General features: G+C 44.5%; 1 protein-coding gene across 1 annotated transcript in view; it reads right to left on the bottom strand.

The window, feature by feature from the left end:
- reln (reelin) overlaps positions 1 to 25131 on the bottom strand; it is an 88317-nt gene extending 63186 nt beyond the window's left edge. Inside the window, exons 1-2 of the mRNA XM_076089946.1 lie at positions 24882 to 25131; positions 5703 to 5810 (exon numbers count right to left, since the gene is read on the bottom strand). Coding sequence (XP_075946061.1) covers positions 5703 to 5810; positions 24882 to 25131 — 358 coding nt within the window. The remainder of the gene's footprint in view (positions 1 to 5702; positions 5811 to 24881) is intronic.
- Positions 25132 to 25346: the final 215 nt, after the last annotated feature.

Genomic DNA, 25346 nt, shown 5'->3' with positions numbered 1-25346 from the left:
AAATGAATAATGGATTATGTTGTATTCTGTTTGAATTATTTTCAAATTGCGGTTGCTTTTCGCATCTCAAGAGGCTTTGTGCGTGGAAAGAAGCTACATAACTTGTGATGCATAATCACCCGAGCATTCCTCTGGACTCTGAGAGCACCCAAATGCTTAGCCACCTGTTAGCAGCAGGAGGACTTGCCGGACAGTGTGAGGGACAGAACAGAGGCTCAGTCTGGGCGTGAAGGGTGGGAAAGCCCTGTGCCAGCAAAGCAGCGAGATTTACAGCGAGCCGACCCAGCCGATCTCGAGCCTGATCCAACACCGTGCCGCAGAGAACACAAATCACCTCCCATCCATAACCCTGCCCACGACAACTCATTTCATCTTTTGCACTAATGAATTCATCATCAGGAGGGATCTGCCTGTGGGTGCCTTTAGCTCTGAGCAGAGAAGGAGTAATGGCTTAGATAAGTCATCATCATCATTATCAACATCATCACCGCCAGCACCACCTTGCCTCTGTTCAGCCCACAGATCCGGAGCAACAGTTTGGGACAGTGCAATGTCCTTGGCAGAGTTGCAAGAGGGGAAACTTTGGGAGTGTCCAAGGTTATTACAAGGTTGGATGTCAGAGCAAATGTGTCACGGAAGTGCATCTTACATGAGAGAATCGGCATGATTGCGTGTATGTCAATGGAATTTGAATGTGTTGTGGAATGAGTGGATAAATCAGCGGGTGTGAGAGCTCTTATGGTAGCATGTGTGTGTATGCGTGTGTATATGTGTGTATGTGTGTGCGTGCATGAAGGAGTCTAAGCGGCGCAGTCAGGGAGCTGTCAGCAACGAGCCAGGGAGCAGGTTGATCACAGGGCTTCAGTGCGTTTGAAGTCTCCGAGGGACTGACAGCTTCTCTCCCCATGGGAACCCCTTCCCTCCTCCTAGCACCACCCTTTTCTCTATATCATTCCTCTTTATCCTCCATCTCTCCCTACACAGTATCTCCATCTCAGTTTTTCTCCCCATGCCATTGATAGAAGAGGTATGCGGAAGCACACTTGTGCTCCCCCGGGACTGTTGTTGCTTCCAAAGCAAGGCTTTGTTCAGCAGGAATCACACCTGTGAGTGTGTCTCTGTAAATACTGACATGATGAGCTGCCATCTCTCGTAGTCTGACATTCTCACTGACATTCAGTCTGGCTCAGTGGCAGCGGGGCACAGACAGCCGACCTTCAGCCTTGAGATGGATGAGTGTGTGGATATCAGGATTTGAATGCATAATTGTGCACGATGAGAAGGAAAGATCATTCGTGATTGTGTGTTGTATTTCCATATGTTTCTATTTCTGCAGGAGTCCTGTTAAATATGTGTATGGTGTGATTACACTTCTGGCGGCGCCCTCTCTGGCCCCTCCTCCACAGGTCAAGGTGCAGCAGGATTTCATCTCTAATCGTGCTGTGTGTTAGCATGAGCCCATCCGTCATGGGGACGGAGTGTCGGCTGGATGTCCCCGTCACTAAGCTGTCCATTTTGTCAGACAGCCAGATCCATCATATTGAGATGGGGACTGATCCTTGCTAGCAGAAGCCAACCGCCCGCAAATACATACAAATATGCAAATTAACGACAAAATAAACATCACCCGGCAAACGAGCCATCCATCAATGACCAGTTTCTCAGCAGCTCAGCATTGGCACGGCAACACCAATCAGCGACTTCGTCAGAGATGGAACGCCATCTTCTCATCTTCTCTCCCTCCTTCCCCCTCCTCATATCACATACTGTCTCCCTTTCATTGGTCCCTCTTTGCCATTTTTCGTTCGCACTTTCCCCAATTTTCTCCTCTCACTCACCACTCACACTCATTCCCTTAATCTCAAACACTTTGTTCGCCCCATGTTGGCATTGTCGCCCATCCATTTCCCTCTCCTGTCTATTTCCAAAGCTCTCTCCTTCCTTTAAGTGCCTTTTCCTCATCATCGTAATTATAAAATATCTGGAGACATTAAGAATGAATACTTGTACTGTCTTAGTGTTTGAATGGATAATGATGTGATGGGAAACATTTTGCCATTAAGGGAGCAATACAAATCAGACCACATGTGACAATTCTTTCCATACTGGCCCCCGGCCTGTGGAGTCCAATACATCACCTCATTTTTGCTGTGCGACATACAATAGCAAACTGTTCTTTTTTAAACCCAACCAAATAAATCAAAATTATTATGACAATTTACAAAAGTCATTGTGTTCATCATAAAAAGTTTGGAATCTGTGTGAGTTCCTGACAGAACGGCTAGAGGCTGGAATGGAAAGAAAGTGCTCTGAATGGAATAAAAGTCAAGGGAGGGAAAAACACGAAGCAGAAGTTGGAATTCTCCAGCAGCTGAGTCAGTTCAGACTCATGTTCCTTTTCTGGCAATGTGCGTATACATCCACACACACACACACACACACACACACACACACACGCACACACGCACAAATGTGGAGTCTAAAAGTTTAAATGTAAAACATGTTGCAAAGGTCTCTGGTGAGCAATTAGGTCAAACTATGCCAGACAATATAATTCAATTTATCACCTTTCACACTCTACCTCGCACATTAATTAACTGTATATTGTGACTGAGTGAATCCCACAATGACGTGTTTGTTCTTTCCTGCCAGCGCCTCACACTTTGAAACAGAATAATTGTTGTGGCTGTGCCTCAGCCAGACTGGTTCATTGGGCCCCTTAAGGTCAGATTTATAAAAACCACACTGAATTTACACTCATGTGTTCTGCCTCTCTAAAGCGGGCCTGGCTCCCAAACATAACATTGTTTTAGCTCCAGTTTGTCTGATTTTGCACTAGCCATAGCAAAGCAATTACAGCATCATAAAGGTTTGTGGTTAGCCACCCGGCGGCTAGTGGGGGATCCCCAGCCTTTAGGTTACGGAGGAATGAGCCTCGAGCAACCACAGCTCAGCCCAGAAGCCAAAGATACGGCATTCCTTAGACTACACTGATAACCACCCTAATTGCTCCATTACACTTTGGTTAACTCGACAATGTGTGGGTGTTCTGGCGACGCAGTAAAAAGTCTGTCCCTCAAAGCTTCACATTTTTATTACTAATGTAGTGTAAAGTGTATTGTTATTCAGAGGGAGTGGAAGCCAATAAAATGCTCACTTCCCTGTCTCCATGTCTTGGTGTCTGTGTGTATCTGTGTACATGTGAAGGTATCTACAATAGTGCATGGGACAGACCAAAAATAGAAGAAAACAAAAGACAAAGGAAGAGCAGGAACAGTGACAGAGCATGTGCATTTGCATGCAGTGTGGTCATGCACCGGTGTTATGAGTTTTCCGTAAAAAGCAATGAAGGGTGAAACGGAAGGCCGTGGGGAATTCTCTCTTTGGAGGCCGGCGTGCAGTCGTCCTGTCTGCAATAGCTCTGACCACACCAACCACTAGACATCCCCAGGTTAGTGTGCAAACACTAACCTCTCTGTCTCCTCTGTGCCCTGCCTTTACCTGTTTATTCTTCTTCATTTGTCTCTGTTTCAAACCATTTATGTTCACTATATGTCCGTCTTTGTCTTTCTCTACACCGACGTCAACTCAGCAGAAATAAAAGATCTACAAACTTAAAAGTCTTCCCTCTCTTCTTGCTAAGCATTATCTTGTGATTTCAATACTCAAAAACATTCGGCAATTTCGATTTACCACTAATCTTCTCCCTGTGTGCGAGATCCTGTGGTGGCGGTGCAGTGAGTTCATGTTGGTTCCCGCACTGACACATCTGTCATCCACATGTTACCCCAACCAGCTGCTGCTCTAGCAGCTGGAGTGTGTGTATGTGCTTTTGAGTTAGAATAGATGAGTATCTCTTTTTTTAAATTCTCCATGTGTATATGTCCATGTCCATGTGTAGCTGTGTCCCCTACATGCCTCCAATAAGAAGGGGAATAGAGCCACATCCTATGTAAGGCCCTCTACACTAAACACTGGGCTCGTAAAACTCCCTTATGGAGTTACATGACCCTCTTGTCCTCACAGATCTTTTTATATTTGTCACAACACCAATGGACATCAAGCAGTGTCTCGTTCCATTGTAGTTCCACTGCATGATCTTCAAAGCATTTTGCTTTGGCTCTCTTATGCACAGCATAGCCGGGTTTCCATGAGCTCATTAATGAAGCTCTTTTACTCTCCCTCTCTGTGAGCATCATTCTTCAGCCCTCCCAAGGCTGAAGAATCATTCTCTCCACAGGTGTGACACCCTGCCATGGACCATGGTGTGCAGAACCAGCCAGGCTGCGTAGCTACCTTCAGGAAATACCATCTACCTTGAAGAGAACGTGCAGAGAAATAAAGGAAAGGAAAAGTAAAACTGTACTTGAGACAGCAGTCCCATCATGGGAGCTAAGAAGAGGACTTTGGTGGCACTAATGAATCACCCCACTGTTTCGCCTTTATGACACCATTGATTCTGTGACGCTCCATTGAGCCCTGCAGCCCATACTGGGAGAGGATGCAGCAGAATCAGAGCAGAGAGACACAGCGCAGCGAGCTCTTCGGCTGAGGACTAACCGACGCTGTGAAACCTGGACGGCATCGCGGCTCAGCAGATTACACATACTGTAACGGAAGGCTTTGCAGACTTATTTAAAATACACAACATGCAGCAGCTCACAGTTTCACGAGCTGCTGCCCATCAGTCGGTGCAGTCCTTCTCTTTGAAACTTTTCAAATGAATGAGAGTGTAGCAAAGGTGATGCAATCCTTGCTTGGATGCCCTAAGCAGGGCTGCCTAGAGAGAAGAGCTGCTCTGGCCAGGGTGAAGTCAGCGTCTGAAGAACAGTGGAGTTAGTCAGGATAAGTGAGCCCGCTGGGCAGCAGTTCTGGGCCAGTAGCCCTGTTCTCACAGGAGTTCTTTATGGCCGATCCATCACCCGAGATAGCCCCCACCCATGCACACAGGGACTCCATCCGCACGCTCTTCATCAGAGTCCAAAAATCCTCATTGTACTGTACTTGTCAAAACAATTTAAGGTGTAAATTTAACTTTTGAGATAAGACACAGCTATGGATGCAGATGATGCAAAAACAAAATACTGATCATGTTGAGAAAACTGTAACAATAGCACTAAATAGTCCCCAATTCCTCAATTGTTTTCCAAATTCTTGCTATTGTAATGATACAGTACGTAATCCAAATGCAATGCAACTGGACCACTGCACCTTTTCTGCAACTCAACATCTGACCAGCTGACCTAATGATCATTAATATTCTCTCCTTTGTTATTTGAAGTTTGGTTTTGTCTCTCAGAGGGCTCACATACTTTTGCTGGTTTGTTCTCCAATGTCCTTTCCTCATCTCATATTCACGTTTCTGTTTGTCTTCCCTCAAGCATCAATGAAAACGCATCTGGCCGAAACCCATGGTCACCTCCTCCCCACTCCTCATCCATCACGGCCTGTCACAACAGGAGAGGGGAAGTGGTCTTTTGCTCATTCTGGAAACGGATGTGGATAACTGAGCTGGGTCGCGCTCACTGTGATACTCCATAGTCTCGGCACTAAGATGCTATTCACATTATCTAAGAGTTTGTCGTTTGTGCTAAAATGCAATAACTAAGTTAAGCATTTAATGAGGAGTTTGTATTGGCACAAAGAGCATGGGTGGGGAAAGCACTCTAAAAAGCCTACAGTGATATCTTAAGAAGACTTACCGAAGCCAAAGGCCGCTGGAGCAGGAATGGGAGCCGACTGAACTGGCGTGGAGGTGTAGAGGCCAGTCACCAGCAGACCATCAAAAGATACACTGGTAGAGACGGTTACTGAAGAGACAGAGAAAAGGAAGACATTAAACATTGGTGTTAACTGTCAAGCTGCAATGTTACTGTTATTACACATACAGTTGGTTACGCCATTAATTGCTTTACAAATGTAAATTATGAAATATAATACACTATCCTCACATCTTTTAGTGACCTTTTATTGATAACTCAAAAGAGGACAGTGAGATAAACTGTAATTTACTGCTGATAAGGTGTCAGAGATCGCAAGTACAAAGTTATGTTCACACTTCGTTTGCGAGCTACGCAGATAATTAGTTGGTGTTATGAACATTCGTGTGGACAGGATGTCTGGAAGTGAATACACACTACAGCTCCCTGACATACTGTGCTAATGAGCACAGAGATCAGGTGTTAACAAATGGAAATGTAAAGCGAGCATTTATGAGACCAATGAGACCAAACGCCATGCAGGCGCAGAGGAGAGCGCACAAATGTGCAAGCAGGTGTTGAAGCACCCCCCACCCACCCACACACACACACACAAAAACACACAGGAGCCGGCTAAATGGAGGTTTGAGTCACTTTCAAGTAATTGAACAAAAAACTATCCAAAACCTCAATGTTTGTCTCATGGCCAACAGCTCAAGAATGTAAACTAACTCATCCTGAACAAATCACTGTGCTTTAATCAAAGCCTGTTGACAACCATATCAGAAGAGACTGGTGAGCTAATTGGCTGTAACCTTGATAGCTTTGCTAAGTCTCCATTTATCACAGGTCATCACGAACAGAGTAGAAAACTGCCAGAGGTCTATTATCCAGCTGTGGAGATCTACAGCTTAGTGTATCCAGCGGCAAGTTGACTATTGATCTACCCAGTAAACAAAGGCCCTGAGTGACGGGACCACAGAGCCAGCTACATCACTGGAGGAAAAGAGCTCAGCCACAGGACTCATTCCAGCCAGACAGATCAGAGCACAGGGGAACAGACTGCGGCTCAAAGGAGAACACACTCCCACAAAAATACACTTTTGTACTTTGAGGAAAACAATCCTTTCCAGTGGGGAAAGATGAAGGCATTGTTATTTCCTGACCCTGGAACCCCCCACCCCCTGCTTTTGGGGGGAAAAGCGGATGAGAAAAATGGAGGAGACACCCGCGGCGTTGGCGTGTTTTTCGTAAGAATAGCAACATTTCGATTTGGTCTCAGGGCGTTCTTTCTTCTGGGCTTGGTGTGTTTCAGTGTAGGAATCTGGGCAGAGCAGACTCCTGTGTGGCCCAGTCTTCCTGCCTGTCTGTCTCGGCGACTCCATTAACACGTCCTCACACAAGGCGCCCAGCATTTGTGTGTGTGTGTGTGTCTGAATGTGTGTGTTCTGCATGTGTCGGTGTATATTGGATGTGCTACACCCTGTCATAAGAGCACAGTTCAGCCCATCTCTCCCCGCCCGTCTCTCCTCCATATCAAAGCCTCAATAATTCATCCCACAGCTCTCGTTATTACATCCAGACATGTCCTCCCCTTCTCCTGACGCGGTTCTTACACATAAATCCGGCAATATAGCGCTAATGCTGTATTTAACATGCTCGTTGTTCCACAACAGTAAATTACATATTTGTTAAGGCGGCTCTCTCTGAATATCTTAAAAATGCCCACTCAAGCCATATGATCCAAGCAAAATGAGACATGGTGAACAGGGTAAACAGGAGCTATTTGAACCCTCAGTTGACTTACTATTGTAAATTGTAAGTCAACCTAAATCTAAATGTCAACCTATCAAAAGAAGGAGCTGTTTGCAGTTGATTTTGGTGAATACAAAATATTCTACAACTGAATTAATATTAATAATATAAATTCTTAATTATTTGCAATTATTTCTCTTTTGTATGAATGGCTCTGTGAGAGCAACACGTAATCTATCTGTGTTCCTTTTGTTATCAGCTGTGTGCACTGCAATAGTGTCTCAGCATGAGCAGCGTCAACAAGAAGCTGTATTGTGAGAAAGAGATATTTTGCTTGGCAACCGATACATTATCATATTCAATCCATGTTCCTCAGTGCACCTCTAACACTGCAATCGCAACAGAATGCAGAGAAAAGGCCTTTCCATTCAAACAAGCAATTATCATGCTCGTGCTGAGCATACATCTGCTCCTCTTTTATGCTATTTTTGCTTCCCTGAATACATTACCTATTCAACAAATCCATTCCAGAGGGTGGTGACCCAGGTTATCAGTGTTTGCATGATGTCGCATTGATCCAAGGCCATGGCATGATACAGTAGTAATGGAGTAATGGACTGGATTTAATGTAGTAAGTTGGAGCAGGCTTCACCAGCTTCCATACACACAATACGCTCATTTCTGCATTTTCACTCACCTGCAAGGTTGCACACACTCCATTACTCTCCGCAGACACTTGCATATGAGCTACACACACACACACACACACACACACACACACACGTACACACACACAAAAGATATTTTTCTGCCTCCACCATGGTATTTCTCTCTTTATCCACCGCTTACACCTCTCTCCAAGCCTCTTTCCCTCAGCCTCACTCCCGTATGAGGAATCATGGTAAAAATGCTCTCTCCTGCATTTCCCCCCTCCATCTTCTCCCTTCTCATGCATTTTCTGCTCCCTCGCAGCAGTTTTCCTGCACTCTGTTTGATGTGGGAGTTGGGGGAAGAAAGCATGGAGGGGAGGCAAAGCTAAGGGCACAAGGTTACAATCAAAAAACAAGAACAGGGGCGAAGAGGAATGGAGAGAGTAGTAGTAGTGGAGTGGCCCACGGAGAGCGACGCTATCTGATCAATACAAATGCAAGATCTAAATTATTTAGACAGGCCTCTAACACCCCTCTCTCCCTCGCTTGCTGAACGCAACAGACGGATGAGCCAATCAGATGAGATGAGATCAGATGAGATCAGATCCAATCACCTGTGGGGGTACCTGTGGGGGTACACACACACACACACACACACACACACACACACACACACACACACACACACACACACACACACACACACACACACACACACACACACACACAGATCTAAAGGAGGAGGCTGGCGGCCTTTGATGGTAGCCTTTAAAATTCTTGTCCATACTTCATTTCTGAGTACTGTTCACTTGGCTGAGGGGATGAGAAAGCCACGAGGAGGGAATGGGGGTGAACTTTATTACCATGCTCTCATCCAACACATTAGCAGGTTCTGTGTGTGTGTGTGTGTGTGTGTGTGTGTGTGTGTGTGTGTGTGTGTGTGTGTGTGAGCATATGCGTACACACACTGTGTGTGCACCTGTGTATAATTTGTTCACGTGTAAACACCACCAGGTGTTAGGCACAGTTCATCCAAACACCTGGACTGAATTTGAGCCTTTTCTTACCATAAGACTTACAAGAGGCCAATAGCTTTACATTGAAACATGATGGCTGGAAAGAGATTTTTAGATAAGGACAAACATAAAACTGCCTTTCAGGCCTCTTCAAGTAACAGGAGGCTTTGACTAACAATGACTGTATGTGTCTCTGGAATGAGGTATTCTGGATATAATGCAGTCTCTTTGCACAAATGCACACAACTTTAATTTTGTGGAAATAATATCTAATATAATATGTTAACTCTGTCTATTTTGATTGCCAGGTTAGTATTGGGGGAGGGGTTGGGTGGTGGCAGAGTGAAATGTGCAGTTTGCAGCTGTTTGTGATACGTTGAGGAGCCAGAGCACTCTCTAGCAGTAAGGTGCATCTCGGCTGACCTACAGGTACCCTTTGCTCTGGATCCCTCCCTCCCTTCAACTCCACATCAGAACATCGACATGCTCCTGGACAAGTCTGGTGTCAGTAGTTGCAAGTTCACCTGGCTTAGAAAAAACACTCATTTCACTTGCACATGCACATGCTCATACTTTATACTTGAACACACCACAGAGCACCTCCCTTGGCCCTGTCGACATGCAATATTGATGATGCGATGTGGTATGCCTCATTACAGACACACACAACCGTGCTCCTACTCAACTATTGATGGGCCTTGGGCTTTCTTCACTTCCTTGGATCCACCAGGAGTGATATTAAGGCACAAAGTACCAGCCCACCACACAAGCCAACAAAACACACACTCTTTGCCGACAAGTCTCTCAGAGCTTAAGCAGACACACCGTGAATATACACGGTGACGACTAATCAGTGATGGGAAATCAATCTTCCGCAACAATCTATTGAGCAAATGTAAATGTGATGTAAATGTAAATAATTGCTGGCAAATTAGAAAGGTTTTCCATCCAGCTTTATCAATGAGCAGAACGGCATGCTACTTTTTTTGTCCCCCAAACTCATTTTAATTTGTTTGATTCACATTTCAGCTAGGATTTCCAAACTTCTTCTTACCACCTGTCAATCAGGATTCCTGCTATTACCAGAGTGGATCACCTCACCTTGAATGCTGTAAAAGCATCCTCAACATGAGACAAACAAGGTACTATAGGAGGTTAGGGAATAGATGTTTAAAATTGTATAAGATACTATAGTACGGTTTTACACTAGTCCCAAAGAGGTATGCTGTTGCCTGTAGAAATGAATGCACCTGAGGTAGACAGAGAATCTGTTTTTGTCCCTGGTTGTTTGTTTGTTTCTTTCTAGTACACGCAGTGAGGGAGCAGCCATGATTGATAGATGGTTTTGGCCAATTCCTCGTACAAGAAGCAGGTCTATTAAACAGTGAAAAACAGACCAAAGTGTTGCGCACTGTGTGCTGGGTAAGCAATCATATTAGGCGCTGTCTGGACCTAGATCTCAACTTTGCATACTTATATTGACTACTTTACCCGAAGCACAGAGTGCTCTTTGATCTACGGAAAGTCTCTCCCCACATCTTTGGAAATCTGTCTCCCTGCCTTATTTATTTTGAACGGACATCAAGTGCTAACGCTGAGGCTGTTCTGCTGTGGCTGGCTAGCTGAGTGTCTTCTTCTGCTTATTGTAGCTTGTTAAACAACTGACTGACGCATTACCGCCACCAGGTGGTGGGAAGATATATTGTAACTGAGCGTCTCATGGAGAACAGTAATATCTCTGGTGTCTTCAATTGATAACCTATGCGGTCCCGCGGCCCTCGCGGCCCACAGGTGCAAAACTGAAAGCCCTCTAGGTGGCGTTCGCGGCCCCATGGTTAAGAATCACTGATCTAAAGGGGCCGGACCCCTATGTTGGGAACCTCTGGATAAAACTAAGTAGTTAGCTCCAACAGTAAAATGCTGCTTAAACAACGATGCATCAGTATTAACGTTGTAATGATGTCATACAATAATACATAAGTCGCAGAAGGCATTTTTCCTGCAGAACAAGTATTTTTTTCTTTGATACTTTTTACTGATTATACTTCTCTACTTTTACTTGAGTATGATCTTAAATGAAGGATCTATGCAAAATAGGGCCCAGTGGTATCCTAAAAGCATTGGTAATGTCTCGCTTCAGCTACAGCAAAGCATGGTCGACACTGTGGTTGGCAATGCTTAGCGGCATGAGCTCATTCTTAGAAAACAGCATGACGAGGGACTAGGCTGGAGCTGGACAGGAAGTCTGGGAGCTATGAGAGAAGACCTGAATTAGACAACTTGCGTTTTACGTCCTTGTATGGTTGGCATGGCCTGAACAGCTCCTTTCTGCTCTTTGTGTACAAACACACCCGCCAGTCTTCACCACACCCGCATTCATAATCTTTACTTTACTAAAACAAGTCTCAGAAAACATTTGGAAAGTCCCCAAGACTGAAAAGACATGGCTGCTACACAAAGAGGTTCTGACAAGATTGGATTTGGTAGCACTACCTTCGCACTCACTTAGCACTCACAAACAAAAAAGCATACTCTGCACTGTTGCATATTTACATCATACGGTAGAACAAGCCACATAGTGAGTCAAATTACTTGAACTGCAAGGGATACTGTAACAGAAAGTATTATCAATGAAATCCCCGTTTTTTTTACGAGGACACCCTTTTTGTTTCCAAATGGATGGAGATTTTCCTGGCAACAATCTGGATAAAGATAGCCGACCATCTGACCCATATCCCACTGGCAGACACGCACGTGCCCCAGAGAGTACCAGGAAATGGAGACCAGACCATGGGGAAGCTATAGTTCCATCTGTTTCCGTGGCCATGCCAGTCTCGGGGTGCCACTTCACTCTGAGCTTCCTGAAATGGTCCAAACTATCAGTTACCTGAGCATGACACCTTGAAGGATAGGCCGTTATGTCCTCCGATAGAGAAGGGAAAGACAGTCCCTTTAAAGTACAGGCAGATGCAGAGAAACTGCAAGTATGAATGTCTCTCTACAGTTTCAAAAGATTGTGTGGGAAGTGTGTTTCTGCACATATATGTGTCATGTGGTGTTCTAGTCAGGTCTTAGAGGCATCATTCCATTGCGTAACCTTCTGGCACCATCCTGGCCTGCTGGCACTGCCATCTGCTGCTGACACTAGATCACAGACAACCTATCAGCCACTGAGCTTCTACAGGTCTGCTTAACTGCAACATCTCTAAAAAATTGTTTTGCATGAAAGCAATTCATCTCTGGGGACCAGTTTACAGGTCCTCTCATGATCACTGCCAGAGATCATAATGTGCAGCCTATTCTTGTTCTTGGTCCAATTTGATGAGGTTCTCCACTGTTTATCAAGGAGGGGAGTCGAAGCCTTACTGCCTGCCTAACTTGGCTTCACCCCTGCAACAGCCGTGGAGAAAAACAGGAGTGAAGAGGCAGTTCTGTCACAAACATCCTGTTCCTCACACATAATCTGCTTCAGAATCACACTTCATTGTGCGGCTCTCAAACCATGCAATGTATGCGTGTGTCTGTTTCCATTCATATGAGCGCGCGTGTCACATGCTTGAGCACGAACAAGCACAGGTGTGTGAGTTATTCTACACAAAAAGAAGCATCGGTTTATATCTTCTGAAAGTCTCCAGAGTATTTTAATCCTCATGCTTTGCGGAAATTTTTTTTCCTTTCGTTATGATTTCTGGGGTATATCACCATACGCATATAATCTGCAGGTAATATAAAAGTTATATTATTCCGCACACATTCTTCGTGATGTGTCAAAAGGTCGACACTTGATTTACAAGGAAGGTCCCACCCCATTATGAAGGCATATCCACTAATCGACGAGGCCAAATCAGTTACGACAGAACATTTCTTCATAGTTCCTAACTGAAAATTGCATGTTCAGAAGAAGCACATCCCGTTGGGACAACTCAAAGGCTATTATCTTTACCTGTCAGTGGCTTTGATAGCAAATCATCTCTCTGGGCTTTTAACATTATTCATTGGTTCATTGTACAGAGGCCTCAAACAGCATGCCAATCCCATCCCATCATAGTACTGATCTCTGCTATGAGACTCTAAATGGATTTTGATAATCTACAGTTCTGCTATATGGACCATGTCTTCATGAATCTTGATGAAATCTTGATAGAAGAGAAAGGGTAAGAATATCTACTGTACGTATAAGACTAAAAGACAACTGGATAAGAAAAGAACCGAGGCCCAAAGCAGCAAGCAACAGCATCCTGCATAATTACTTATGAAAGACATCTTATAAAGCATTAGGTTTACAGAGCAGTCACCCTAAAGGGAATATCATTCAGAATAAGATGTATAATTGGTGGTTGCTGTAAAGGGTTACATTGTAATAAGGTTCAGGAACACCATGATTCTTTCCCTCTGTCGCTTGGTGACTGCCAGGACTGGAGAGTGAGCTGTATGATCAACACCATGTGTTCTGTAGACAGAGAAAAGGCTTCAGCCATTCAGCTCTGACAAGCAAAGCATCTTCCTTCACTTATCAGAGCCATTCTGAACATGCTAACACGCAATGAGGAGACCGGGTTTTTAACATGAGAATATAAACAACTATATTCTAAACGCAGGTTACGGAGGAAAGCCACTGTGTACGGCTTTGCCTTCCGAGACAGAAACAAAGGAATGTAGGAAAACACTAAAAGCCCAGTCAGCCTCAAAAACCGGGGTAAGAACCAAACCACAACTCGTTACACAGACACACACAACACACACACACACACACACACACACACACACACAGTTTTAAATCTATGGCAAGCTCAACGACACTAAACACATCCATCCACATGTGTAAAGAGACACGTCAACATCCCATGCAATTGCACAGAAACACACTCATACATAGACAGCTGTGAAAGTACGCACAGACAGAATTCAGACATTGGACATGGACCAACACTGTTGCATAATTCTCTTTCCATGTCATCTGCTCCATTGGGAGCTGTCCTGATAGGAAACAGGAAGGAGGTAATGAGGGCCAAGTTGTCAACCACAGCCTATATAACCCCACTGGCTGCTATGTCCCTCTCAGGGACACCATGCAGGCTACTAAGCCTAAGTGACCTTCACCCCCCCCCCCCCCCCCCCCCCACACACACACACACACACCTTCTCACAGCTGGTCTGTCCCCCACCTCCCTCCACAAACTGCTTCACAACTGAGCGAGCCATGACCAGAAGGCATCTGTCAAAGCAGGGCCTTGAGACTTTGGACAAGGCCCCGAGAAGGCCACAGATCATGTCAACAAAAGTGACACTACCTGGCCAACGAAGTCATATATTTTGAACAACCAAACAATACCTACATCATTTTGAACTAAAGAAAGCAGTTCTTTCACATGGCAAGTGGAGCGGGGTTAGTTAGTTAGCCAATTCCAACCCTAACCTGATTGTTGGAGGTCTGTAGCACAATGGCTCAAGTGCTAGGAAATGAAAGAACCAAAACGCTCCCTGCATCTTATGTTTTGGAAACGTGTCCCACAGGTCATACTGCAGTTTGTATCCAGTGTACATGCTGATACTTCAATAAACTAAGCAATGTCATTGATCCAAGGAAGGAGGGAAGATAGTAGGTTTGCTATGAAAAGCTTTTTTTCTTTGCGTTATTAATTCTTAGTGAAGTCCTTTACATATCAAAAGCACAACACAATCTGTCTTTAATCACTTCCTGTGTAAACCTAAGGGGCACTGAAAGTCTCATGAAGACACAATAGAGCGGTCTTCCTTCACAATTTCTCCTGAAGAAGAATGCCATTGAAATTAACTAACCATCCAACACTGAAGGTGCTGAAGGTCATTTTAACAGAATGCCAATTGGCCATTTGATGGCATTTAGTGACTTTATATATATATGTTAAGAAACAAGTGGTCAATATCATAGATTAATTTGTAGCCACTGCAGAGATGTTAGGTGTACAGTACAGGAGAAAACAAAGCACATACAGTGCTTCTATTGAATTATTTCCAACAGCGATCAAATATCCTTAAAAAGTTAATACTTTATTTTCATATTGTACTTTAAAAAAATGAAAAAACTTTTTTTTTGCTGATTTTCCACCTCTTTAGTTCAAACATTGCATATTCCAGGCTCACTAAGGTTTATGAGATGAAAGAGAATAAGTGAGTAAGTTAGCACCAGGTGCACCCGCCCTCATCTTAGCCATCCTCATGGGCTGACACTTCAAACTGCAGTTTTTATCAGAGTATCAACCTGGACTTTTGAACTGTTTCAGCCTCGTGAAAAGTCAAAGACATGCTTCTCATTTTATGTTGGACAGCAACTATTGTTAGTGTTCCAAAAACAAGTCAGCTTTTCTGATCAGAGAGAGAAAAAAAATCAGAGAGTTTTTAACGTAAGGCAGTCATGGCTATAGGGGCGACACTTGACAGAATACTAACAACAATGAAGAAACAGTGGTAGGTTTCGCATGGAAATTTGAAATAAAATACATCTTTGCATGCTTTTAAGCTGAGACACAAAATCAGTCTGCAAATACCGTAAGTCCATCTACCTGTGCCTGTAACATAGTAACATCTGCGCCTAGTTTGGACCAGCCCAGAAACATCTGGATACATCTGGACACATCTCCCATTTCCAAAACCAGAGAGCTGCTGTGCCTGTTAGCGCCTACTACTGTACACACATGCATATGTGCACATAGGAGCACATACACACAGCACAAACTCAGGCTCAAGCTGCCTACAGTGTTACAGACTGACAGCAGTCCCCAACACGCTCCCACTATCATAGATATAATAGCTTTACACAGGGGTTCACTTTACATCCCCACTCCGTCCGTCCTTTTCAGCATTACTTCCGCACCTTCTTTACGCTCTCCTTCCTGCTCAGACAATGGTTTCATCATTACAGCACTTCTGCATAGGAGATTAGGAGACTATTTACTGTAATGTGAGACTTTATTAAAAATAAATTAGGAACAATGTAATGCATTACATATTAATAAATGGTGTCAATAGATCAACTTTCAAAACTATTAAATTCATGTAAAAGTATGTAAAATAACAATAAGCCTTTAAAGATGAATGACCCATGGATCATGCCATTCGACAACATTTAGTTATCTACAGGTCTCTCACTGATCCTAAAAATCACACAATTGCACACAGATGTAGTTGAAAGACAACATGATAATTGTTATTCAGCAAGTCCATTTGATTTCAGTCCTCAATCTTTAAGCAATCTTGAGTTTGGCAAATTCTTGAAAGAAGTGAAAGACGTCCTGGGAGTTGGAAAGGAAGGCAGGATATTGTGCCTCACTATTTTTCTCTCCGCTCCCTGCTCTTTCTTGGCGTGAAAATTACAGATTATGGCCAACTAAGTGAAAAAGTACTGACATTAGTCAAAGTCTGACATGCCTCCATAGCTTTTGGGTATGAATGTTTGGGTGGAAGGAAAGTGACACAGTGGTGTGGAGGGGGGTGGTTCATAGAGCAGAGGGGAAAGATTGATTTCTAATTAACAAGCTGGTTGCAGTAATGAAAAACTAGATGGTCTCTACTGGCAGTGGATCAATGGGGAGCATTTCCCTTGACATCCAGTCTTAATCACACCAGCTCGGCTTGGTAAGAATGCTCTCATTGCTGTAATTAACACTGTCACGCTCCCTCCATCACCCATCTCTCATCACCACCTCTTTTCTGTCTTAACCTCTACCTCAGACCTCTGCTTTCACTCGATAGCAAGGACCACTCAATGACTATCACTCTGTATCCTCTGCTGTCAAGACAAAGTGGTATGTGCACATTAAAAAACTGTGTTGAGTCACTGTCAAAGAATTGTGTTGTTGTAACTCAAACCTTGGCCGAACCTCATTCATAGTCCTAAGTACACATTAGACTGCAACTGGTCACAAAAATACCCCAGTAGAGGTATACCAGTTTTAGGGTTTCTTAATTACATTTTTGTTCTTCTGATACCTACCTTATCTAAACAAAAGGTTGAGTATACTCTCCTTTACATGTGACTTATTTAAATCAGGCTCTCTAGTATAGTGAGCCTGTATAGTGAGGCACAAATGTGAAGTGTCACTTCTTCTTGTTCTGAATTTCAGTTGTAAATCACTCCCTGACACGCAATCAAACACCTGGTCCACTGAGGTGTAAAACATGCTGCTACAACTTGGTAGAAACGGACATTTGATATTCATTGATGACATATGAAAGGTAATGGTAAGCTTGCCTTTCAAAAATCGTTCTGATAAAGCCTCAAAAGCAAGATAAATGTACTAATCTTTATTTTACTGGGAGAATCTCTGTGGATTTTCTAATCCCGAGTCAGAGCTCACTGGTGTCACGTAGAGCCGTGGGGGCTGGAGGTTTGATATGTGGGGTTTTACAACAGAGCATTAGGGGAATGAGGTATTTCCAGGGGCCCTGTTAACGCTAACCCCCTCACCCATGCTGTCACTTTCGGCAGCAATATGTGCGAGCTTGTGCGTGTCTGCGGATGTGTAATCTGCCTCTGCCAGCCTGCCGTGTCTCTGTGGGCAGAGTGGGCCTGGTTGTTTGAAGGAGGCTGGAGCTGAATGGGGGGGTAGTAGCTGGGGCTAATCCGCCCCAGCCACGCGACGTGTGCCCAGCACCCAGCCAGTTGCACCATGCTGCCTCCTCTGTAGTGGGTCCATTGGAGCGCTACAAGGCCCTCTGAATGCTATCAGCACAGACGACACACTGCCCCCCAAGCAGGGATTACAGCTCTCTCAACGAAGCCACCAGGAGGAGGATCCAGAGCAAGAGGAGGAGAAGAAGGAGGAGGAGGTACACAATCCTCCAACAGGAGCTCCATTCTCTAAAAGGAAGAGGCCATAGGCAAAGCTGACACGCTAATCAACAGCGGCTGGGAAACCACCCCATGAGAACAACACGTCCAGCACGAAGGATGGGGAGGAGGGAAGAAAGGTTTAAAAAGGATCCATCACTTTTCAAAATCCGGCTTAGAGCCACTTGGTACTCCTTAAGGAGAATGAACACTGGTCCATTGTTACGAGGTAGATTGGGATGGGGACATTAGCATGAGTTTGCATAGACACAAGGAGCTCTTAATGTTATATGTGGACCTGGTATTTGGGCTTTCTGTGATTAAAAATAACAACAAAAAACCTTTGTAATTATATTTACAACCTGTTTGTAAGTTGGAAGTAAACATCAAAGGGGCAGAAGAAAGGTAACGTGCCAATAAAAAATAATTAAATTAGAATGGTGCTTCCCTTGTGCTTTCTATTGAAAAACTTAGGAAGAAAATACATGGTTGGGAAAAAATGGTTGGGATTCATCCTCACACCCTCAGGGTCTAGAGCATGTTGTGTGGGCTTTGTGGGCTGGGGTTGTTTCTCACTATGCTTTACCATAGGGAGTGATACAAATACAATGCGTCTTAAATACAGAATTCCTCACCAAACTTAATCTTCAGCAACAACAGGAATGTGAGTGAGTAACCGACGAAAATGCTACCAAATGCTTTGTGCTTCAGGCGTGGAAACAAAACCTAATAATGCCACCATATTTTGGCCGGTTTTCATGTTGCTAAAGTTATGCCAGGAGTGGAATCTCTGTTGGTGCTTCTGCTGTCTAAACCTTAAACCTCCAGACACAAGGGAAACACAGCAAGCGAGTACATAGTAGGACAGCAGGAGCCCAGCATCTGCACACCCCAGCTTGTATTATCAACAGAGAGGCACTCCAAATCAGGCAAACCCCCAAAAGGCAAGCACTCACTCCAACATCCTGAAAATACTTACGCCCACTCGTCTGCCCACTCATAAAAGTTACTGAAAACACAGCTCACAATTGCTTGTTAAGAGCTTTCTTGTTTTGGCTGGAATGTGAATCCGCTGAGGAAATTGAAAATAAAAAATGTAAGCGCTCATTGCCGCTTGCCCAGATAAGACTGGCACAGGCACACACCTCTGCCTGGCAGGCTTCCACTCACTGCCTTCATTTTTAGCTCTTCCTAGCACACCTGGCACCATGCTGGCATCACTCTGGCACCAGCCTGGCAAAGTCTAACAACGTCACCGTTATCGGAGTTGATTCTCCGTTCTCTGATGCAGTGAATCAATTTTCCACAAATGTGGCGTATAGGTGACATCTGGGCCATCTCAACTATCTCGGCTTCAAATTCTCCAGAGCTGCTGCAGCTCACTGCCTCTTTATGAGGAAACACAAAGGCAGAGACACATCACACGCATCCCTGCAAGTTTCTTGTAGCATCATTACAAAGTCATAGGTTTATGCAGCATGCTATAATAGCTAGGGCATGTTCCTGTGACGCAGCCATTTAGCTCCTGACAGGAGGAAAATAGTAACCTCCTGTTCACGTTATCATGTCATATTCTGTTGTAACATCGACACAAAGAATCGCAATAGCCCGCTGATCATGACATTTGTGGTTAGCCAGCGTAACATCTGACCTGTCTCTATGTCATGATGGATCACCCACTAAGAGCTGAGTGCTGTGTGCATGGCCGAGCGTGCATTTGCGACAAAGAGAAGATTCCCAATGAATATCTATTCTCATTTCTCGCCCATCTGCACCTTCCTATAAAAGGAAACTGGCATATCTCGCTGGATACAATGCTCTCTAAATGGTTCATCATTCAACGTCCACAAAGACAGAACACCCAAACACACCCAGCGAGCTCATACAAACAGTAACACACTTGACACACTTCTCTGTACTCGGTGAAGTGACCTATTCAGACGGAGCAGCAGGAGGCAGAGAGGCTGAAGAGCTGGGAAGCTAATGAATGCACAGGTTTGGACCACTTGAGAGTGCTAGTGCTGTCTGCGTGTTGCCTTTCCTTCGCTCACAAGAGATACATATTAAACCATTAGCCTCGATCCCTGTACTCCTCATTCACTCTTACCTCCTGTTTTTCAGTGTCCCTACTCCCCTAAACTGGATGTCTGCATGAAAACTAGGCCAGTCTTTTGATGGTTCACTGACCAATGCTTGCTGCACCGTAAGAAATGCTTAAGAGTTTCCTTTGGTCTTTTAAATAGATAAATGTGAAATGCTACAGTTAAGCTGTACGGATACGTGAGGAGAACTAGATTGGTGGGACAGGAAAAGTAGGGACACCAGCCAAATCTAATCACTCGGTAGGAACAGAGCTCCAAGCAATGCAGCACTGACAAGAAGCGGTCAGAGGTCAGACAGCAGACCCGCAACGGTCCCCTCAGAGGTTAAGTGCTGCAGAAGGCGATGATGACATCCGACGGGCTGCTGAAGTCACAGCAGATTGATGCCATTTTGGTATTCAATCTGGACGACTGCGAGTTAGTGAAGACTCTAAGATGGGCACTGTGTTTCCATGGTGTCTCACTGTGGTGACCCTGCATATACCGAGATAATACCTGCTTTCCTACAGCCTCACCGGGGCCACGCATCTGTGACCTTCACTTTGACATGACCGTCTTGTTGTTCTACACACACACACACACATCGGTCAACAACAGCGCACTCGTAGAAAAAAAACCTCCCCCAACCACGACAAGCAATCAACTTTGCAGATAGATAATGTCCTCATTCCCATTGTAAGCCACATTGAGTTATTTCTGGTGGTTGGCTGGAGAGCAGCTGAAGTAATTCACAATGTCTAATCTGATAGGTTATCCTGGGAAGAGCTGATGGCATTTTGTGGGGATGAATTTATCTCAGAGTTCCCATTTAGAATGTCATTTAGTGGCACCGTCCAAATCTCCTTGAAATGTTGATTGTTTCTCAGGCCTCTTCAATCATTTGCACATGAAAAGGTCCATGGAACCCGGACTGCTGTAGAGACCATTGACAGATTAGCAATGTCCATTTCAGCCTGTACTGTCAACTAGTTCTCCCAGCAGCTCTCTTGTCTTACCCTCTGTCCCTTTCCCTCGCACCGCTGTTTCTCCTCCTGTTTTTCTAATGTGGCACTGCTGCAGCCCACTGAATATTGCTTGGCTTTCAATAGTGCAAATATAGTGAGAGGGAGAGCCATGCTGCCTACCTGAACCTTCATGCCTCAGCAGGGGCTTGTGTTAGTGTAAAGCACTGAATGAGCCACTGACATCAATAACCCTGCACATAGAAACACACACAACAACAAAAAACCTCTATACGCAAATATGCATACTGCCAGCACAAGCACTCACTTAAGCTTTTCAAATACCATAAAGATGAAAATCGACAGACAGCAGACATAACAATGGGTTCCGTATACAAACAAACGTGCAGTGTACTTGAAACCACTGCCATAAAAAATGGTTGAAATTCCTCGACACACAAAGGCACTCAATCAACCTCACTGGCCCAATTTCTGCTCATGCACCTCCATTTTTCCGGCTATTCTCTACGGACTTGCAGAGGACACCGCGCTGCCATTCCATTCCTTTCTAGTCGTACTGCATAACACAGTCGATTGATGCCCCCTCTGCTCATGATTTGAATCAAATGTGCTTTACTGGAAAAGGCCATGTTTTCTGATACTAAAACAGTCTATTTGGAGGAATTGTGCCTCGTCCTGTTTCCCCGCCGCTGTGTCACCCTCCCTCCTTGAACACCGTTGTTCATCTGTAAAAATGAAGAAGAGGGACCAGAAACAACAAGAATGAAAAGCAGCACTCTCTGATTGACTGTGTTTAGAAACAGAGCTCTGGGGTTTGTGCTCCTATAAACACGCGGTCGCTGTGTGGAGAACATCTCGCATTCCCACAGCAGTTAAAAGAGGTCAAACACTAAATTTATAAAAAATGCTTTGACATTATTGAAATAAAGAACGGCTTCCCGAGTGTAGAAAAAGTGGTTCAAAGGGGTTGTTTGATTATTCAGAGGACAGGCTCAAATCCCAGTGTGACCTCAGTTCATTTTGCTGCTCTCTCTCCTCTGAAAGATAAGGCTGTATGTGGGCAGTATGTGAGTGTGTGTGGGTGACACTTGGTCTGCATTTGTCTGGTACAAGGATTGACCCTAGAGTCTGAATGGAAGCACACAAATCTTTTCATTTCCCCTCGTTCGGTTTCCCACCATGTTCAGAGTGTCTCTACAGTATTTCTGTTTCCATTTTGTCCACTATGACCCTGCCAATACACCCACCCTCTCAAACATTTTACACAGAGAGCAGCGCAACCTCTCTTGGTCATTTCATTCTGATAGCTAAACACAGTAATCTTGTCTACAACACACACACACACACACACACACACAGAGTACGCTGCCCACACATGGTCTTATCACTCAAAAGCAACAGAGAAGCGAGAGGCAGTGAGGTCAGGTCAGAAACCCAATTACTGTACGACAATTCTGCCACACAGAATCTTCCTCTGGCTCGGCACCGGATACTGAGGTGGGTCTTGGAGACACTCACCTCCCGTCTCCTTAAGAAGGGGTCATTTATCTCTTTTCTTGTTCCTGACTTCCCCTCCCTTCACTGACAACCTCTCTCCTTTGCGCTCTTTCTTCCGTTTTCTTTTCTACAGCCCTTCAACAACCACACGGCCAGCATCTCTAATGCCTTCCGCCCACCACTTCCACATGCAGCTCTTTCAGTGGTTAGATCACACGTTGCTTTTAGAAGATTAAACCAAATGTAATCCAAAACTAAAGCCCAGAGAGCACGTAGGAAACAATGAAAAAAACAAAAAGAACAATTGAGCGCAAACCACATAGAAGAAGCATAGACAAAAAAATGGCACAAACTCTTCCCTTGCCTTTTCCTTCACACCACCAGAATATGTGATTTACTGTTTCTTTGTATCTTTTTCTCTCATTCCGCTTTCAGCAGGCGGAGGCAGATACACGTCCACCCTAAATTTAACACCTGTACATATATTTATATATATCTGAAAAACGCCCAATTCTTGTCACAATGAGCCTGGCAGTGGTAAGAACATGTAAAGATGGATATAATCATGAAGGTTTGAAAAGATGAGAGAGAGGTGGATAAGAGAAACAGGGACCGGGATTGCTCCTGATTGCACAACTAAGCACACAGCCAGCCACGTTTCACTTGCTCACTTGCCATTCATCCTTCAATCTCCATACAAACTCTTTCAAAAACCCTAGAAATGTAACAATGAGGTGCCATCATGTGCCAAAACATGGGGACAGAGGAAAAAAAAAAAGTGAGCAGCTTGGAACCCTGTCATTTTTCCGTGCAAGCCCCGCTGCTGGTATCTTATCTGCTCAACCCTCTCATCGTCATTTAAATCTCCCCCAACTCCATCCGATCCCAGCCGTGGCCCTATTTAAATCTCTCCCTCCTCCCAGTCCACCACATTTCTAATGCTAATTATTTAAACCTCTCCGTGCGCTCTATCCCTCCCATCCACCAGCTAGTTATTCAAATCTCTCTCCCCACCCGCTCTCCTTACAAGCCCGGCCCCAGTTAAAAGGTGCTTGACTGAAGGGTTGATCCGGGCTGTTATTTTGAGACGGAGGATAATACTGCTTCTTCCAGACTTCTCTCCTTTCCTGCTCTTTTTTTTCCCTGGCCTTCTCACATCCTTTCCTTTCTATATACAATTACACAAACTCTGCTGCACAGATCGTTTTTGAAATTAAGAGGTTTATTTGCCATGATAATGGATCGCAGTTGTTAACAGCGCAAGAACATTGTATCACATTTCATCCACTGGCATATCAAATTAGATGAAATACAACAAAGACAGTGTTAGGAAGAGATACGGGCAATGTACACACAATGTGTTTGTATCTAGGAAGTTAGATAATATCAGTAATATACATAAAATGTGTATATATTTAACTCGAAGTGAAGAAGATAGCTGCATGGGAATGTGACCTCAGTCGGTCTGTGGTGGCCTGTGCGGTTCACTGTCCCCAGTGTTAAGTGAGTGGTGAGAGTGAGTGACTGAGCGATGAAAACACAGTTTGGGAGGTCAGAGGGGATCATTTTTCCAGGACCAGGTGCCAGCACATCAGTGTGGGGAAAGGGGATATTAATGTCTGTCCCCTCTTACGCACTACACATGGTTTACTGATTTCTAAGTCTTTATTTCAGAGCTTTCTATGATGCTCCGTTTGTCCATTCGCACTCGTTGTTTTCCCACTCTCATTCTCTCTCTCTCTCTCTCTCTCTCTCTCTCTCTCTCTCATTCAGTTGGAGGGAACTCGCTGTTAGTCCTGTAGAGAAGCCACCTACACATGGAGCATCAGGATCACAGCTCAGTGAAACACCAAAGCTGCTAACGGCACTGAACAGGAGTCCCACTCAGCAGCACTACTTATTACAGTTACATAAATGCCGGTTTCCAACAACAGCCACCCCACACAAACTGCACTCTCCCAAATGCACACGCCACAGCGGTACCTCGTGTGCGAAGCAAAACACCTGCAAGTAAAATGCATTTACTGTACTCGCCTGTGAGGCATTTTTGATCATGAAGTTGTTTTTTTATATCTTTAATGTGAAATGTACTTTATAATAACATAATAGGCATAATAACAATTTTAGCACATTTCAGCGATGTCTATTCATCATAAAATATAGAGAATTTCAAAGTGAATTTCTTTCACAAGAGGAAAACTATTTTCAATAACACAAAATGCATTGTATTTTCACAACCAATGAAATTTACAATCAGATCAATGTAACACATTTCTTCTGTGTGTGATTCAACACTGATCTTTACAAATTGCTAAAACAATAGATCCCATCCTCTTCAACATGCAGCAAAAAAAGAAGAAAAAAAGTGGACGGCGAAGGGGGTTTGCTCACCTTGGTACTCCTGTCCAGGGGTGTAGGCGATGGGGTTGCCTGTGATTTGGAGGGTGAGTAGCACCTCTCCCCCACCTTCTGCCACCCCGGTTCCTTCCAGCTCCCCATGGTGGGTGCACAGGAAGAAGAAGGGGTTGAAACGGGGGTAGAAGCTCGCGGGGGGCGCCCCGAAATCCATGCTGCTCCCCAAGACTAGGGCCAGCAGGGCACAGCCTAAGGCACCCCCGAGAGAGGCCCGCGCCATGGCCATCTGCCCTCACCAAGCGAGGGACTGAGGGAGTGACGCTGGGTGGAGAGTTAAGGAGAGTGATGAGTGGGAGCGAGGAAGGCACAGGTAGAGTTCCAGAGGACAGCTTTTGGAGTCCACAGATGAGTCGAAAGTCCAGAAGCACGTGCGTGAGAATAAGTGCGTCTGTTGTGTGTTTGTATGTGCAATATTGATGTGCGTGAGTGTGTGGGCTTGGC

This window comes from Anarhichas minor, unplaced genomic scaffold, assembly GCF_050575085.1.
Source record: "Anarhichas minor isolate MPS153535 unplaced genomic scaffold, ASM5057508v1 ptg000011l, whole genome shotgun sequence".
In the NCBI taxonomy this organism is placed as follows: domain Eukaryota; kingdom Metazoa; phylum Chordata; class Actinopteri; order Perciformes; family Anarhichadidae; genus Anarhichas; species Anarhichas minor.
This window is presented reverse-complemented; position numbering and strand designations above follow the sequence as displayed.